This window comes from Typopeltis vanoorti, chromosome 11 (assembly GCF_054136105.1).
Source record: "Typopeltis vanoorti isolate ZY-2024b chromosome 11, IOZ_Tvanoo_1.0, whole genome shotgun sequence".
Lineage (NCBI taxonomy): Eukaryota > Metazoa > Arthropoda > Arachnida > Uropygi > Thelyphonidae > Typopeltis > Typopeltis vanoorti.
In genome coordinates this window covers 17,075,681-17,095,431 of record NC_143559.1, presented here as the reverse complement: position 1 = coordinate 17,095,431, position 19,751 = coordinate 17,075,681, and the positions used below count along the sequence as shown (strand labels likewise).

Here is a 19,751-nt window from a genome sequence, read left to right as displayed (position 1 = left end):
TACTCTTTCCCAAATCTTGGGTATAGAAAGTCCATTACTCAAAATGTAAAAAATACTCCAAAGTTTTATTAGAACCCCATCTGATGGGGCCCTAATAAAACTTTGGAGTATTTTTTACAAAATGTTTCATGCAGCAGCTTAGGATTTGCTCAGAAGACAAATTTGGTAGGATCAACTCCGTGCTGAGCCAAGTTGGTTTTAACTATTTTTTTTAACAGAACACATAGTCTTGAGTCAGTGACCCGCTTGTCTACTAAATGGCCAGTTGGGCCAAAATAAAGATAAGTTGTATGAACAATGAGACTTAAAAATACGCCGAGTAGAGACGAGAAAAAGATTTGATCTTTAAGTAATTGGCGATTTGATTGGTTAAAAATGATATCTGGTCACTTTTAACCAGTATTTAATTCAGTAGTTTAACTCATATTCAGTATCGTCAAAGAAATCAATATTCCTTATTGATGTTCATTTGGAATTTGGATTCCATGCTCATTTGGAATAAGTTCTCCAAATAGTAGATGCCAAGAATTGGTGATTTCCTATAACGGTTACGTCATTTTATTTATAGAGTTTACTCTTTCAGTAAAATATTTTGATTTAGCAACATATTTCAATATCTCTGAAACATATGCCAGAAAGTTGTCGTGCGAAAATAATCCATGTCATTCAAAGAGATATTCTAAAGCAGGAAGGTGACGTCAAAAGCTCAGTTTCAAGATCTAGCCTTAAATCTGGGTTTTTTAAGAGAATATTTCTTCTGCTTATAATGTTCGAATGGATTGACCTCCTAAAGTATGTTGAATGTTGGATTTTGTAAATTGGACTACTAATCTTATCAAATATTACTCTCCGTGGGTACCTGAGTGATTTGAGACACGCTTCCGTACTATCTCTTCAAGGAACGAAGTATTCTTAGTTAAGAAATCACAATATTTAACTTACGCATTTAGGAACCATATATGGTCTTGGCAACTTTATCTCTTGATGGATGACCAAAAGTCAAGATATGTGAAACGTTTATGTAATAAGTTATAAATCACTGATTTATTTTTATCCCTTATACGCTGAAATATCTGGCAATCCTGTAGTTCCTAACACTAACAAAGAAGCGTTTTGACTATATGAAGATTATCTCTTAGGAGATTTACCTAGATGATTACAATTAAAGATATTTGATTGCATTTTCTGTTGTTTACCTGTGGAAGTGAGACATGAGCCACATTCCAACAACCGAAAGACAGATTGCGAATGGCCCAATGAGCCTTGCAGAGAAGAACGCATTACGTAACAAAAAAAGGATAAAATTAGAATAAAAAAAAATAGAATTAGACGATGACTGGAGTAGAGGATATTGTAAAGTATGTCAATGGAGATGGGCTAGCCATGTTTGCAGAGTAACAGATGAAAGACGGGATGAACTGACACATGACAGTTTCTCAAATTGAAACTGTCATGTGCTTGACGAGATCAAGAACTCCACTGATATTTAACTGTAGGTTTAAATATTTATTATTATTATTAGTGTTAACTTTTGTTAGAAAAACATGGATTTGATTATCGTGGATTTAATCCGTAATTTTTTCTTTATTTTCTTTATATTAATTGTGATTATCATTTATTATAATTATAATTGATGTAAGCTATAAAATATGAAATAAAATATAAATTAATATAGCATTATTAATTTATTATTCAGGACAGTCCAGGGAATTTAGATTTTGTTATTCCTAGCTTTGTATTTGTCGAGACGAGCCTTGGTCACGTCTTTGCTAATATTCTTAGTTTATTTCTGATAACTTCATTTTGAATGCGATTCTGCCTTTGATGAAGTGGTCTCTAATCGTAGATCTCCAGATCCGTAAATTCCTATTTGGCGTGAATACTTTCTTGTAGAGTGCTAACTTTGCATTTTGAGCAATATAAATTTATTCAGCTGACTTTCTACTATACTAGCTTTGCTTGTTCTCTTATAGATTTCGTCTTTTATCTTATGATTTTCATTACGTGATCGATATAGATGATAAATACCACGGAGATAATGTGCATCCTTGTCTTACACCTGATTTTGCATCAAACTATTTTTTTGTACTTCCTTAAATTCTAACTGCTGATTTATAACTTAAATATATTAATATTAATATTAATGTTATTTGACACCTGCAAGAAGGACTCATCGTGGGAGCTCTCTACATCAGCGCTTCCCAAACTGTATTATTTCTTTTTTGTTATTTTTTATGTTTTAATGGAAAAATTCACACATTAGTGTTGGTTCACAAACTTTGCTTCCTGCGCTTAATGAATATTAGTAAATATTGTTTATTCATATGTTTCATTTCAAAGCAGTGGTTAATTGTATTTACTTCGAATGCTCTCCAGGGAAGCTCCAAATCTTCCTGTCCCTTTCATCACACGTTCGTAACCAGGGACTGTTGATATTGACTTTATATACATATCAAAACTCGTTTTATATTATCACTGTCATCCGAGCTAGTTTTCTGTTACCAATAAAAGTTTCGCATATACTTCACACATGAAAAAAAGCTTAAACAAATTGATGTGGGGAGATAGTAACTCTCTTGCAGTGGCAAACAACACCCCTCCCTAACAGCCGCTATACTGCAGAGGCAATAAAAACAAGTATACTTTTATTATGCCAGTGAATAAGGTATGAAGAGTCTGTGTAATATATTTCTTAACAAATAGTGCAATTAGAGATAACTGGGATAAAAACACACTAATTAATGAATCACATGTCCCCTCATACAGAAACACTACTGTATAGACTGAAACAAAACCATATGTTGCATGGGCAAACACAGTATCTAACTAAAAACTATTGTTATTAATTAGATGTATGTGAGTTCGATTTCCCAAGGCAGCAATAAAATTTAACCGAACGTGTTAAAATTCGTAAAAGTGTTAAAACTAATATATATATATATATATATATATATAATGAATGTTATGGCAGTTTCACATATGGAATTCAGTTGAAGAGAGTTAGCATTTCAACTCAATTGTCAGCTATGCATCTTTCGGTTGCGCGATCTTTTGTTATTACACCAATCATATGCACGTTTTAATAACCCTTCCTTTGCTGTCTGTTTCGCGTTAGGCTTAATTACCGTAAAGGGAGAAAAATCACAAAAAGAGAAAAATGTTCCTGGTCCGGGGATTTCCTTATTCAGGTAATATTCACTATTTCATGTCATCAGTCTGTGGTGTGCCAGTATCTGTAAGTGGTGATATTATTTGATCTATTCTACGTTAAAAAATTTAGCCCTGAGATGGATAAGTGGCTGATAAAAAAATTAAAAAAAAAATCTCGCGAACAATCAGAAGAAGCAGAAACAGACTCAAAAAAAAAAAAAAAGGACACAGCTCGCATCGTCTTCAGAACCAAACGGTAAGAGGCAAAAAAATGTAATATATGCATTTGATTTTTGCAATATTCGCTGTGTATGTTTTGTATTGAATATAAATACAATAAATATTATAATAATATATCTCTCTCTTACGATTTTTTTGCGAGGGGGGGGGCGTGAAATATTTTAATTTTTGCAAAGGGAGTTCTGACATACTGAAGTTTGGGAAGCACTGATCTACATCACACAACCCACCATCTACACCAGTGGTGGCGAACCTCTGGCACTCGTGCCAGAGGTGGCACGTCTGAAAATTTTGCTGGCACGTCAACGATTTACATTTGATATCCTTTTATACACATAAATTATTTAGCCTTTTTTTTTTAATTGTTACAATACGTACAAGTTACATTTTGTTTTACACACGACAGCAGCTATGAAGACATGAATTTGATTGGTGCGGTATTAACAAAAGATCACGCGACCCAAAGACAAATGGAACCGACAATTTTTGAGTTGAAATGCTAATTCTCTTCAACCGAATTCTAACATCTGCAACTGTCATAACAACATTCACAATATATTTCTTAGTTTTAAGACATTCACGACGCGGTGTCGTTTATCGTTCTCATTACGGGCTCACCTCACACAAAGTTTCAACCTATGATTGGTTTTTATTGCCTTGTTTGCGTTTGAGCTGGAAGGGGAACTCACACAAGCATTGTATGCATTTTTCAATTCGTGGTAGAATTTTATTTGAAGTTAGCCTTTGTGATCATAATGACATCGAGAATTTCAAATGCAATCAAACGAACACTTATTTCATGTAATTGAACAATTGGACAATAGTTTTAGTTAGATATTGTGTTTCTGGTGCAACATATGCTGTATAGGCAAGCAAAACCATAGTTTCTGTGAGAGGGGAATATGATTCATTAGTTAGGTCCCGTTTTTATTCCAGCTGTCTCTAATTGCACTATTTGTTGAGAAATATATTACACAGATTGCAAAAGCCTCTTCAGGGATACAATAAAACTTTTTTTTTCCCTTGCATCTACAGTATATAATGGCTGTTGGGGAGGGCGTGTTTTTTTGTGTGGGAGGTATATATATATATGCAAAACCTTTTAATGTCTTTTTTCGTAAAGTGAAATCAGGGGTGCCAATTATACGCGAGGGCAAGTTATATTCGACGGTAAGCGTTCGCCGACATCGACACCTTTCTGCTGCTTCCCCTGCTCCGCTGACTTCTATGGTGAGTTACAATGCATAAATATTTCTCTCACTACCGTTTTTTTTTCTTTTTTTTTTCAAATCAACATCATTAAAATCAATTTAATAATGCAATAATCAATTTTAATACTGAATAATATTATAAATTTTTGGTGATCAGAATGGGATATGTCAATAAAACTTACCAGAAGTTAATTTAATGATGTTGGCCTGAGGAAACTCCAATATTTTAGCATTAGTTCTGTGATTGATAACTAATTTAAATGCGTACTTTTATATTTGTCGACATGCTACACCGTTACATTAAGGGTATTAATACTCTTTATGATTATGCCATAATTAATTATTAATGCTTATTTACTAAAATAAATAGCCAAAAGGCTTCACATCGGCGATACAAAATTATATAAATTAAGTGGATATTAAAATCCAATATTATTTCAAAGCCAACTACAGAAACTATAGACATTTCTTGTGAAATTTGGCCAGGACATCTTACAGGAATACATTCGCCAAATTTCCCACGAAAATTCTATAGTTGCTATAGTCAGCTTTGAAATGATCTTGGGTTTAATATCCACTTAATTTATATAATATTAATACTTATGTTAGTTTAATGTATGAACTTTAAAAAAATGGGAACGGTATTTACGAGTAAGTTTGTTGGGACTGAGCCCTCTAATACAGTAAGAATAAATAAAAATACAGTCTACAGAAAAAGAATTGAGAACGACTGATCCTTAGGATTCCCCGACTTTTCCCTTTTCTAATCTTACGTGCGTTCATTATGCATTTCGCACCGCGCATCCGCCAGTACGAAGAAATATGCAGCGGCAAGTGGGAATTATAAAGATAATTTAATTTAGGCATATAATAAAATGTTGATTTTTTTTTGAAACTATAAAAAATGCATTTGATTTACGTTGCGAATTATTTTGTTACAATTCTACCGAACATGGCTCGAGAAAATAAAAAAACGAAAATTATCACAGTCAAGTAGCAGAGAGTTCCAAAGCTGGTGGACTGAAGAGTATGGCATGATTAATAAAGACAATAAAGCAATGTGCGTTTCATGTTCCGGGACAGTTGTGTGCAGAACGTCGTCAGTAAAACGGCATTATGAGACAAACCATAAATCGCTCCTTGAGAAAAGCAAGGACGATCAGAAAGAATTTATTGCTCGGGCAATTAAAAATAGGAATATCCAGTCAACAACCCTAATGGAATTTATCGGCAGTCGTTCAAATATAACTTCTGCTAATTTTTGTTGCCTCAAATGTAATTCCTAAACACGGGAAACCTTTTAGTGATGGGAATATATAAAAGAAGTATGGTTAAAATGCGCACCAGTTCTCTTTGAAGATTTTGAAAACAAGGGAAACATTATTCAAAGAATAAAAGATATGAACACGGTGAAAGATAGAATCATAGAAATGGCTAAAAATATAACTCATCAGCAAAAATATAGATATAAAATCTTCTGGTTTAATTTCTCTTTGTCTTGATGAGAGTACTGACATAACTGGATCAGCTCGTTTAGCAATTTTTATTCGTTATTGTGTTGGGAATAACATCAAAGAAGAATTGATAAGTTTAACATCATTAGCAACAACAACAAAAGGAATAGATATTTGCAACGCAGTTGTAAATGCACTTGCTGAAAGAGATATAGATCTCTCCAAAATTGTATCAGTAACTACTGATGGTGCTCGCAGTATGACTGGAGAGGAAAATGGGTTCGTCAATTGATTTATCAAATATATGGGACATTCAGTTCTGGGTTTTCATTGTATGCGCAAAGGCTAGTTTCAAGCCACTGGAAGATATTATGAGCATTGTAACAAAAATGGTTAATTTTATATCGGCACGAGCTTTAAATAAACGAAAATTTATAGAATTATTAAGTGAGGTAAACTCGGTGTACAATGGTTTACTTATGTACAACAACGTCCGATAGTTAAGTCGTGGGAAAGTTCTTCAAAGATTTGTTGGGTGTTTAGATGAAGTCAGACTTTTTTTACGTAATGAGAAAATCATTGAAAAATACAATCAATTAATGAACGTCGAATGGCTTTCGAAATTAATGTTTTTTACTGATTTGTGTTTACATTTAAATTAATTAAATGTTAAACTGCAAGATGTTAACGAGACAATTATTGTCATGTTTAATCAAAGCATTCGAAGCTAAATTACCAATTTTTAATCGTCACGTCATTTCCAATACCTTCCGATATTTACCAAATACAAAAAAAGTCTTTGCAGATCTAGAATCCCATGAAAAAACAGATCAAGTTAAATTGACAAAAGAGTTTTCTACAGTTATTCAGTCGATAATTAACGAATTTTCTTCAAGATTTACGCAGTTCAGGCAATTTGCAGAGACATCAAAATTTATTTTGCATCCGGACACAACATCAACAGATAAACTCAATTTGGAGATTTTCGAGTGGCTGAATTTGTATGATATAGAAATGCAACTAATCGATTTTCAATCTAGTTCTATAATGGAAAATGATCGATTATTGGGGGCAATTAAAAAGAATGCAGAAGAGGAAATATTGAAAACTTGGAATGCCATTCCTGAAACCTTTTGTTGTTTAAAAAAACTAGCGATGGCTATATTATTAATTTTCTTCTCTACATATGCTTGTGAGTCATTATTTTTTTAAATTAATTTTACAAAAGACAGTTTAAGAAATAGAATGACTGATGGATCTAGTTCCGCGTGTGTATTACTAAAAGTGACAAAATATGAACCTGATATAAAGAATTTGTCATCTAATGTACAACAGCAAAAATCTCATTGATAAATTAATAAATTGATAATAGGTTAATATTGATTTGTATACAACAATGTGTATGTCAATTATGTGTTCATTATTATGAAATTCTATATTAATTTTTAAACTTGTCTTAATAAAATTCTGCAATTAATTTTGTATTAATTAATGTTAATTAATTAGTTAGTGTTGTATTAATTAGTTGCTGACGTGCGCGGCACATCAGCAACTCGATTTGTAAACTTTTGGCACGCGGACATAAAAAGGTTCGCCACCACTGATCTACACTATTTAATCCTCACTACACACACGACGCTACTATTATCAACATGTAACGCCATCTACCGCTAATCACCAATAGCAGTATTTTTTTTCCCTTTCTGCATGGCGGATTTGCTTGCATGAGGGATGAAAAATCCGATGCAATTTCTGAGAGAAAAATCCTTCTCTCTCCGTATGAGACAGACAAACTCACCTTTATTGAAAGGGGAGGAAAGCATATAACCTATGTATTTGTCACAATCTTATATAATTGTAATTTTTTTAAATGTTTCTTCCTACGAAACATGTTAATCAGTAGTGCATTTTAATCTATGTTTATTACGTTTTATCATTTTTTGTTCTATAAAATTTATTTTTACACAGTCCAAATACCTTAAACTAGAGGTCGCTTGTGCAATGTAATTACTATAGATTTTTTCCACTCCTGCGGAGCCTTCGATGTTCTGAGACTCAAATTACGAGGGTGGTCTAAATCGTTCCCGGCCCGGCCATAGATGGCGATACTATCGGCAAGATTTTTTTTTCTAAATTGGTACATCTGTCATAAGCATCCATGTGAAATTGCAAGTCATTCTATCAAGTAGCTTGTTTTATACAGCTGTCTGAAGCAAGTGCTGTCTGTATCCCTTGAAATCAATTAAATTGAGTATCGTGCGGTTATAAAATGTTTTGTAAAAGAAGGTTTAACGCCAAAAGAAATTCATTCGAAGTTTATAAAAGTTTACGGGCACTCTTCTCCTTCGTTCTCGACAATTAAGAAATGGGCTGCCGAGTTTAAACGTAGCCGTACCAGCATTAAAGATGATTCACGTGAAGGACGTCCAAAAAGTGTAACAACTCCAGAAATCATTGATCAAGTGCACGATATGGTATTCGATGACCGGGAGTCAAAGTGCGTGAAATTGCTGAGACTAAAGACATTTCAAAAGAAAGTGTAGGATATATTTTGCATGAAGAATTGCAAATGAAAATGCTTTGCGCAAGATGGGTGCGGCGCTTGCTCACAGCAGATCAAAAACGCACTCGCATGAAAATCTCTGAACAGTGCGTGGAGAGTTTTAACAAAAATAAAACTGATTTTATGTGTCGATAATTTACTATGGATGATAATTGTATTCAAAAGTACACACCAGAATCATCCAAACAGCAGTCAAAATAATGGACAGAAGCCGGTTTTTCATCGCCAAAGAAGACAAAGTCGGTTTGATTAGCAGGAAAGGTCGTGGCATCGGTGTTTTGAGATGCTAAAGGCATTTAGTTTATTAGTTATCTTGAAAAGGGTAAACCAATATCCGTTGAATATTATTCCGATCTTTTAGCCAGGCTAGACGAAAACATTCGTGAAAAAAGACCCGGTTTGCAGAAAGAAAAAATCATCTTTCATCAGGACCATGCCACATTTTCCCATTGCCACAGAGGTGTTTTGGCAATGGGAAAATTAAGGGATATGCACTCTGAATTGTTGGAACATCCATCCTATTCCACAGATTTGGCTCCTTCTGACTTCTATCTCTTCCCAAAACTAAAACTTCCTTGCTGTTCAGCTTTTTCCTTCGAATCAAGAGGTGATTGCAGTGGTAGAGGGGTATTTTGCAGATAATGGCGCTGGAGCATCCATGGAAGAATAAATGTATTCATCTTAAGGGAGATTATGTTGAAAAATAAAAATTATTTTGAAATTATAAATTCGGTTTTTTTTTTTTTTTTTTTTTTTGTTACGACGAGAACTTTTCATACCACCCTCGTATATAGCTTGGTCATAGAAATAACCAGTTCAGAGGCACACTCTTCTTGCACCTGTGCTGACATCCAATCGCTCTTTGTTGCCGAATTCTTATTCAGTTTGTGTAACAGCTCTAATACTTTTCACTGGACGAAGAAACTCATAAACATGAGTTTCTTCGTCCAGTGAAGAGGTAGCAATGAACTGAATGTTGCATACACCAAGTTGATAGCTTTTAGCAAAATGGGCACTCATTAGTTGAACACCTCTTTTGCATCTCTCACCCTCACGCAATCTGCATTTAGAAGAGTATTCTTTCATATTCATTCTTACTTTTACTTGCAGCATATCGATAGAATTCTTGTGGGTTGTCTTTAGCTTGCTGAGCCAGTTTCTTTTCATACGCAGGCTTAACTTTCCGTACAACATCCGTTAATCAACCTTAACGGTATTCCTTCCGCATCATCCTTTTCTTACGAATCTCTTGCTTAATAAGATTACACATCCACTCTGTTTATTCCTCGAACTCTCGGGACACATTCTGATATCGCGTCATTTAAATATTTTTTAAATGCTTCCCATGCACTGTCGATATTCTTCCCATCCAGCAACTGATCCCATTTCGCTGAACTCAATATACTCCTGAATTGTTCATAATTTCCTGATTGGTAGTTCAGCATAACGTTTTCTGAATGGAACATTCATAAACTTAGTCACTTTCCAAGTAAATACCACATGATCACTGTCACCAACCGGAAGCAGAATAATAGTTACATCTTTAAATGAAACTCCCTCTGTCACTATAATATCACATCTAACATTCTTTGACTTCTAGTTCCTTCCGTCACATGCCGCTTGAAGTTGTCCCGCAACAGCTGAATAAATTAATTTTTATTTTTCTCATGAGATTCTACTGCTACCCAATCATATTTGGATAATTAAAGTCTCCCGTTGTGATTACTCTTTTCGCGCTCATCTTTTCTATTTGGTGATGCATTTCTTCATCACCAGCAACAACCGATCCATCAGGTCTGTAAAAACATCCCACTATGTAATTGATCTTGTTAGATTCCACCTCACACCAGATGGCTTCAAACACTGCCATATGAAATACTGTTAATAGTACTACTACAATCATAGGTCTCAACTTTGACTGGATTCAAGTCATCCGATATCATTAACAGCATGCTCACTCCTCTCCTATCCTTCCTAAAAATACTGTACCCTTCACACTCGATACCAGTTATTAGGTCTAATTCTGATACCCAGGTCTCACTAATACCTACAATCCGAGGTCCCAACATATTGACTAAGGCATCAAACTCTTCCCCTTTGTTTCTGATACTCGTAGCATTCGTGTACAGACATAATAATCTACCTACATGTTCTTTTGTAGACTCTTGTCTGCATGATACAGTTGGATGTCTATTCTTCTCTAGTGCCTTATACAATGAGACATCTTTGCACATGGTTGATGGGTCCGAACCGGACGAACACAAAGTCGAAATTATTCCTTCCTTGTGATCATTTCCATAAAAATGTCCATTCCCGTCATTATCACAACTATACAACATTGCTGCTCAACAGTAGCATTGCTAAAGCTTTTGCTTGGCCCTGAGTTTGCCGCCCCACCAAAAATACTACAAAAAAAAGTCAAAACGACTTATAGGTTAAGGTTCAAAGTGCTGCCCGGGGAGGACCCCCCCCCCCCCACCCACTCTAGCTACGCCACTAGCTCTACACTCACATTTTTACCATTCCTCCCTTTATAATTTAGTTTTCCTGACTCTGTGTTAGGTCTTGTACCAAGTATTAATTTTTCGAGCCTCCTGATGCCAATCGCAATTAATAATAATTAATTTATTAAATCAGGGTAACCGAAAACTTATTTTGCATCCTACTCGCATTTACTGTTTGGTCAGTCATTGATCTGATATATGCTGTTACGTTTTACTTTTGGAATTTCTTGCATTATTAAATAAAGGAAAGGATATTTGTATAATTATCTAAATGATTTTGTATTTGAATAAATAGCGAGTATTCTCAGAAGATGGCGCCACCAACTGGAATTTATTATTTAACTATTGCGCTTTTGTTATAAGTTGGCGACATCTATTTCTTCTTTTCATACTTTTAATTCTAAAATTTAAGAAAATTAATTTGTTTAAAAATAGTTATGAAAATAACTAAGTGTGTACAATTATAATCTAAATGTGTAGAGCTGAATACAAAAATTATTTTGCTGTAATTATGTTTATTGGGGAAAATACTCGTATTATTCGAAAGACTCGCAATCAATACGTACTATTACACTGCAGCACAATATATATGAACATAAGTTTATATACTGTATTATGTGTGAAAGGCTGCTGTAAAAGAAGATGTATAAGACATAAGTAGGATTTGTAAGAGTAATTTTTTTTCTTTCTTCTCTTCTCTAGTTTTTCATGTATTTCTGAAGGTTCTGTGGAGAAATATCTGAACACCATTCGCACTGCAATTTGTGAATAGTTGCTAAATTTTTGTATTACTTTTTATCTAATTTTATTTTATACCTAATCACAAGATTAGGTCGAAATTATACTCATTTACATGGAAAATTCATATTCATTCCATTTTTGAACTGTGTTGAATTTCTGTACACTAGATGGAGCCACCTTCGCACCTTGTTAGTTTTACTTGATTTTTTAGATGAGAGAGGATATAAGTTCATTGATTGGCTATCAGAGCACGAGATCGTGTCATGAGGCGAGAGCATTCTATCTGTAAATGACATGTTTTCCAAGTCCCGTTTGTCTGTTTTAAAACAAAAACAGAAAACAATCACTGTTATTAACAATTTAGGAAATGTTTTCCTTCTAACCTGGCAAAACCACCACCCTCCTTTCACAAATATCAAGACTCGAACCCAAAATATGTTGAGTTCGGACAATGGAAGCGCTAGCCACTCGGCCAACCAGATCAAAAAATGTGTATCCCTTTAATTTAGTTATTAAATTTTTATTTAATTATTATTAAATTATTCTATCGAAAAGCTGCTGCTGAGGCAGTAAAGACAGCAAAGCAGAAGGCTTGGGAATCCTTTGGAGAAAGATTAGACTCATCCTATGCAAATGCAAACAAAGTATTCTGGCAGACCATCCGCCGCCTTCGAGGGAGGAAATCGTGCACAGCAAGGGGGCAATTAAGGCCTCTGATGGTGCACTTTTAACAACCGAAAAGGATATATATCCTCCACAGATGGAGGGAATACTTTGAGAGCCTTCTTAACCCGGGTGGCTCAGCAGTTGTGGACATCCAAGAGGTGCAGATCGGGGCAATGACTAGTCACACAGCAGAAGAGGTCCATTTAACAATAAAATTGCTAAAATCGGAACAAGGCTGCTGGCGATGATGAAATTCAGCCCGAAATGCTAAAAGCCTTAAATCGAGACGGTGTTCTCTGGCTGACTCGAGTGTGTCAGGCTGCTTGGATATCTGGGCGAGCACCAAAGCAATGGCAGACAGGCATAATAATACCAGTCTTCAAGAAGGGAGACCAGAAGGATTGCAGTAACTATCGCGGCATCTCTCTGCTCAGCCTGCCTGGGAAAGTGTATGCTAGGTGCTTGGAAAGACGGTGCAGGAGCATAGTTGAGTCAAAGTTCCAGGAAGAACTATGTGGCTTTCGTCCTGGTAGAAGCACAACTGACCAAATCTTCACTTTAAGGCAAGTCTTTGAGAAATCTTGGGAATATGCCAAGAATGTCTACACATGTTTTGTCGATTTGGAGAAGGCATATGACCGGGTTCCTCGGGATAAGCTTTGGCAAGTAGTACAGGAGTATGGAGTGGATGGCCAACTATTAGCTGCCATCAAGTCCCTGTATGAATGCCCAGAGTTTTGTGTCAGGGTAAACAGCACAAAGTCTGAACCTTTCACAGTCTCCGTTGGCCTCCGCCAAGGGTGTGTTCTGTCACCCCCTCCTTTTCATAATATTTATGGAGTGGATTGATAGGCACAGCCGAGGCAGTGATTGTGTCAGAATTGGAAGATGTAGCATTGGACGTCTGCTTTTTGCAGATGACCTAGTTCTGCTTAGCTCTTCCACAGATGACCTCCAACAGACCCTGAATAGGTTTGTAGCTGTTTGTGCAGACGCCGGAATGAAGATCAGTGTGGCCAAAACTGAAACATTTATGGTCTCAAGACAACCATCCCAGTGCACTCTACATGTAAATGGAGTCCCAATGAGGTAGGTGGAGAAGTTTAAATACCTTGGGTCTATATTCACGAATGATGGAAAATGGGACGTAGAGCTAGATACTCGAATTGGCTTAGCGAGCTCAATATTGCTGGAGCTTGGTCGTTCGGTAGTATTGAAGCGGGAGTTAAGCCAGAAGACAAAGCTGGCTGTCTTCAATACAGTCTATGTCCCCATCCTCACCTATGGTCACGAGAGTTGGATAATGACCGAAAGAATACGGACACGAATCCAAGCGGCTGAAATGAGGTTCCTTCGAGGGGTTGCGGGGCTGACAAGACTCGACAGAGTCAGAAGCTCTGCAATTCGGGAAACCCTCAATACTCAACCGTTGCTTCTCCGTGTTGAGAGATCACAGTTACGCTGGTACGAGCACCTGGTCAGAATGCCACAAGAGAGGCTCCCTCAGCAGGCCCTCTTTGCAAAGCCAGAGGGTGGGAGGCCACGTGGAAGGCCAAGGACTCGCTGGATAGATTATATCCAAAACCTTGGGTGGACACATTTGGGAATCCCACCAGACCACCGAGCTTGGCGGCAGAGGATCGTGACCATTGGAAGTTTCTCTTGCAGCTGTTGCCCCCACAACCCAATTAGGAAAAGTGGGCCTTGAGGATGTATGTATGTATGTATGTATTATTAAATTTATTTATCATGTAGTCTCATTGGTCTTCCCTTGACCTTCAACTGCTATGAAATGTATTAAATACAAGTCTTAGAAGCCTTTTCCTAATTAGTAATCGCGAAAATACATTTTTGCAGTGATTTTGGTTAGCATAGAGCTTTGTTTCCGTCGTTCACTTCACACATATGGAGGAAGGATGAAGAAATTCATGCAGCTAAATGATGTTGAAATTTTAGGGTTTGCTACCGTTTGTTATAAAGGGCTTCTCAAGGGAGGTCATTCTCTTCTCTTTTCTGGTCAAGGATTCAGACATTGCATAGGATGTTACACGATTGATTTTCCTTAAATGTATCAATTCATGTCGTAAAATACTCCAAAAAGGTGTTTTTTTTTTTTTTTTTTTTTTGGAACACTAACGTTCATCCAACTTATGATCTTACAAGTTTAAAGGTTTCATAATATTAAGACATTTTTTTTAAATTTTTTTCTCCTTAACAATGAATGGTTTGGATTTAATAAAAATATTTGAGGACCCTTAAGAACTGAGTGTGTTTTGTAATATTCTTCGCACGTTCGCTTTTTTAAATCTTCCACTTTCAGTTGAATGTTTCCCTCTTCTCTTCAGACTCTTTCATTGTCCATTTCGTCTCATCCAGTAATTTCTTCCAAACGTGTATCTTTAGATAATTCGGTGTGCAAAAGGAAATTAAAATTGAGTGGATTAAAAAAAAAAAAAAAAAAGGTGAATAATTTTATTTTATTTTTATACCTAATCACAAGATTAGGTCGTATTTCCCTCGATGAGTCTCTGACTCCCTGGAGGTCTCTCTTAATAATAATAATAATAATAATAATAATGGTTCCAACTCTTTTTTTATTAAATCATATTAAAGTAAGCATCTTACTTTGAAACCGCACTGAAAAAAATCCATCGGTCAAACACCTATTTTCGAAATGCATTCAGCATATGGTCAGCATTTCTAGCCAATCATATCCATGTTGGTAGGTTGCTATTGGAGAATTGGAGTTCTAACATGTAAAGTTCCAACATATCTCAGAGTGATGGGTCTTTGTGAGTTAATTACACTTGTTTCTTTTGTTTGTTTCTTTAATCAATCCTTGTTGGACAGTTTCATTAATATTTATATTGTATTTGTCGCTGTTGACTTGTGTTCTATCCGAAAAATCAGAGTTTGTCTCTTTTGTTGTTTATGGTGGACATAATAAAGCGATAGTCACAGAGCCTCTGCTTGCTTTCGATCGAAAATGCTCTTGAGTTGGGTGGGTATTGAAAATATAATTTGGTTTTAAATTTATTTTTCTCCTTTAGTAATTGAAAAATCCAAAACATACTCATAACTTGAATTGGCTGAAAAGATCTTTGTTGTTTTTGTTAGTTCATATTATCGAAACGAAAGAAAAAAATAAAGCGAATTCTATTTTCAGATGCTATACGAAAGGGCACATGCTTAAACATTAGGCGATTTCTTCATTGGCAAAGGAAACATCCGAAGTCTTCGTGAAAATAGCCGAATTGAAGATGAGCTTGTCTGTAGCAGTTTAGACTTCCATCATCTGTATTTGCAGTTGAGTATTTGAAGACAGCACTTTGTCATGCTGTCGAAAGGCTTGCATAAATCATCTCCGAATGATGCAAACGCACATCAAACATCAATTCAAGTTCAGACAGCTCAGCGACCAAACGCATCACGATGCACGCCAACAGTCTCTTGCAAATCGTGACAGTTTCCTCTGCAAATAATAGTCGTGGTTTTCTGTGTGACGTCCATGACTTTTACGTGGCGGTGACACCGATATTATCGGTATTTCTGTTGAACCGTTGGGAACGCTTATTGATTCATCCACGCTGGAATCCCGCGATCTATGCAGAAAACAGATAAAGCAAACATCTCAATTGCACGACACGTGGCTCCTCCCGAATAACTCACGCTCCGAAGGCTTACACACACTACGATCAATAAATATCTGGACTGTCCTGGGAAACGAAACTTAACCCGCAATACGACCTATCACGTTTATACAGTTTGTTTTATTTTCCAATGCATCGCACCTCGCCATATTATTTTATGGCATCCTGCATCATTCATATCACCAAACAAACTCAATCAGTAAAAGTTTACGGCATACAAAGCCTTATAAAAAGCATGTTTTTTTTCTTTTTTTTTTATCCGCCTGTCACGAAAACAGGGCTCTTTCCAGTGTCTAAAATGGCAAAATAAATAATTATAAAAAAAATTCCTTAAGTCTTCGCGTATCCTTTTAAAACATTGTTGCCTACATATCAGTTGATTTAGCAGATAACGAAAGAGTAATTTACATGTTAAGTGATTATTAAATGTAAGTAATTATTTATGTATTTCTTCGTTTGGATTTTTGATTTACACTCTGCTATATGATATTAGTTTATCTAAGAAGACAATGCAGAACTTTGTTCTTTTCAGACGAGAAATGTCTCATTCTTTGGAAAATCAGAAGAAACGAATATAGACATGCGCAGTGAGTATACTGATATTTCGATATGCATCTCCTAATTTCATAAGATCCATTCGGGCGAATTTAGAATGGATTTGATGCGAACAATATTTTCAGTTTCTTCAGAATTGAGATAACTTATATTCCATAATTTATTTCTTTATTTATTATTAATTTTGAATGCCAAATATATCTCTCGGATCTCACTGATAAGGTTATTTTGAAGAATTAAACCGTCTTGGTTTATTTCTGAAATTAGTTTTGTCTGCATGGGAAGTAATTGATAAACAGCAGTTGGAACTTGAGGATTTTACTGTTATTGTGTTCAGTCTCGTCAGAACACAGAGGTAAATATAAAGCATCTTCGCTCTTCTCTTTTCGAAGACTTATTGCTAAGCGACTGTGTACAGTCTTTCCTGCACACAATAATACAATTTTGACGAAAAAACGCGTATCTGTCTTGGGGGGAACGGGGGGGAGAGAGAAAAATAAAACAGGGGGAAAAAAAGAATTTGTTTTCCTTGTGTTGGCTGAATTATCGTTTTTGGAGCGATTGCCGCAAGAGCAGGTCATTACTCAGAGTTGAGCAGAAAGCTGAGCGAAAATGAAATAAAGAAATAAAAATAAGTGATTACAGCCCTTAAGCCGAAATAGCTCTTCACGAAAGAAATCCATATATCCTTGAGAAGCAATCGTGTAAATTTAATCTAAGTATACTTACATATCTCTTATCTGTCAAAAACAACTAATGCGAACAGTTCAAGATTAGATCCTTCCAAAGTGTTTTTCGTGTTTAATATTTACAATAAAATACAGGTAACGTGCGTAATTCCTTCCAACTATATATGCAAATACGTGAACATATATTTTTTGTTGTTGTTCTTTTTTGTTTGGACAACAAACTTTCGGTAACAGTCATCAAAAAAGGTATTTACATTCCTCAGTCAAGTTAGTGACATCGATTAATGTGTAAGTTAACTTGTCGTTGCAATGAGTTTTACTTATTGTGTGTTCAACAAACGGTTCCTGCGTGGCCGAGTGGTAAGTTGTATGATGCTACCATCACAAGGAAAAAATAAAAATATTTTATTATTATTTTGCTTGTTAGTGCCCTTTGCTGCAAGAAAGTTTTTTTTTTTTTTTACTTTCCCTCGGTAACTAAGATTTTTAACAAAGTCCGAAAAATAAATTATATTTATGTTACAAATCATTGCTGGAAATAATGATGAAAGTATGATGAAAGATGATGGAAATAATGATGAAAGGTAGAGACCTCTTACCTACCGATTTTATAAGTTACGACTAAAAAATCTTTTCCAAGAAAGAATTTTTTAGATGCCCAAGTGGTATTTATCAACGACCATTAACGTGTTTATTGCTAAACAACCACTTCGTGGGCATCATTATACAAAGCTTTGATGATTTGTTGAATGTCTTTTACTTAACTGTTACATGATTTTTTTTAATAACAAAATAGAATGTAAAGTACTTATTTATACCACATTCATTATCAGCTTTATTCTTTACATTTTTGTTTGTTTTGCATATTTGAACGGTATAAACGAAGATTCGTGCCATTAATCATTTTTATTATGTTGAAATCGCACTATTCTTCCATAATCATATTCCCAGCTGGCTAAATGCAGCTGTTCGGGAAATGTTTGTCTTTGGTCCCTTTTATCTTCTGTTTTAAAGATTGCAATAATTGTTATAGTCCAATCATTTTGCCCCGAAACTCAATCTGTAAGCAAACTGTTACGTTGCCCACTTCACTTCTGCATTTTGATTGTAGGGGAGACAAACTGCATTTGGTCAAATTAACTAAATCGCAACTAAATTAAAACTGCGCCATATTAGCAGTTACGCAATTGTGGGAAACGCTGAAAGAACTCATTACGGCAAAATAACGAAATGCTGTTCTGCTTACAGCCGAAAAATATGGCGATGTTCATAACATTATCATTTTATTTATAACGTTTCCGTGCTGCATAGAAATACACGTAAAATACACTCTCCGTTAATAGCTCACTTCCTTGGATTTTTAGTTTATTTTATTCCTCCTGAAACATTTCTTCCTATTTTTAATTTGTAACTTGGCCAGGTCGGCCGACTGATCTTCGCATCTCAACTAACAAACTTCTTCCTTTGAATCCCACTGTGGGCATTTGCGAATGCTTTGTTTATCATTGGGCGGGAGATGGATTTCATTGTACGATGTGAGATCGTCATCGCCCTGCTTATTGGGGGCCTGGAATGCCTTGAAAAGTTCCATGTATGGAGTCTAGTGCGGGGCTTAGGATTATCTGACCTTTAACCCGCTGAAGATACTATTTAGTATAGGCAAACAACATTTCTTGAGCAAGGACACATAAAAAGTGGAGTGCAAATCACTTCACGAACAGTTTAACAGAGGAAAGGGCTCTTTGTTGAAAGACTGACACGCGCCCTTATGATAAAAAAAAAGAAGCTAAGTTTGAATACCATCTAGAGCACAAGAAACATTTATAAGCTCTTCCACCTAAATGCGAGAGTGTTGATCCTATAAGGAGGTTAAACGGTTCCTCTCCCTGAAACTCCTTTCCTCCCCCCTTCAAATTTGATCGTGCTCTCTGACAACTCATCTGATGACACGCGCAGTTTACAGACGTGGCACACCTACTTTAGTTGCCCTCATTATTATCGAACTCAACCAACTAACAATCATTTTATTAATGCTTGGGTTGCGATGAAGGCGACAGCGCTTTTATTATTCTTCATTAAATGCTTAGTAAAGTGATTGAGTGATACTTTTAAGAAACTTAATTCAGAAGTATTAAAAAAGAAATAAACCCAACCAAACAAAATAAAAAAGTTGAAACACTTATTAAAAGACATATAATATATTATATGTCTATATTCTATTATAGACATATACTATATTATATGACATATAATATATTAAGCGCCTCTATTTCGTCTATCTCTAGACTGTCATCAGTCAATGACACATTCGACACTGCACTATCACAA

General features: G+C 35.5%; 1 protein-coding gene across 1 annotated transcript in view; it reads left to right on the top strand.

Annotated features, from left to right (window-relative positions):
* Nucleotides 1-16,716: 16,716 nt before the first annotated feature.
* LOC150101332 (inactive tyrosine-protein kinase 7-like) overlaps nucleotides 16,717-19,751 on the top strand; it is a 340,607-nt gene continuing 337,572 nt past the window's right edge. The window contains exon 1 of the mRNA XM_090400047.1: nucleotides 16,717-16,766. Within this exon, the coding sequence (XP_090256173.1) occupies nucleotides 16,760-16,766 (7 nt within the window). The 5' untranslated portion in view covers nucleotides 16,717-16,759. The remainder of the gene's footprint in view (nucleotides 16,767-19,751) is intronic.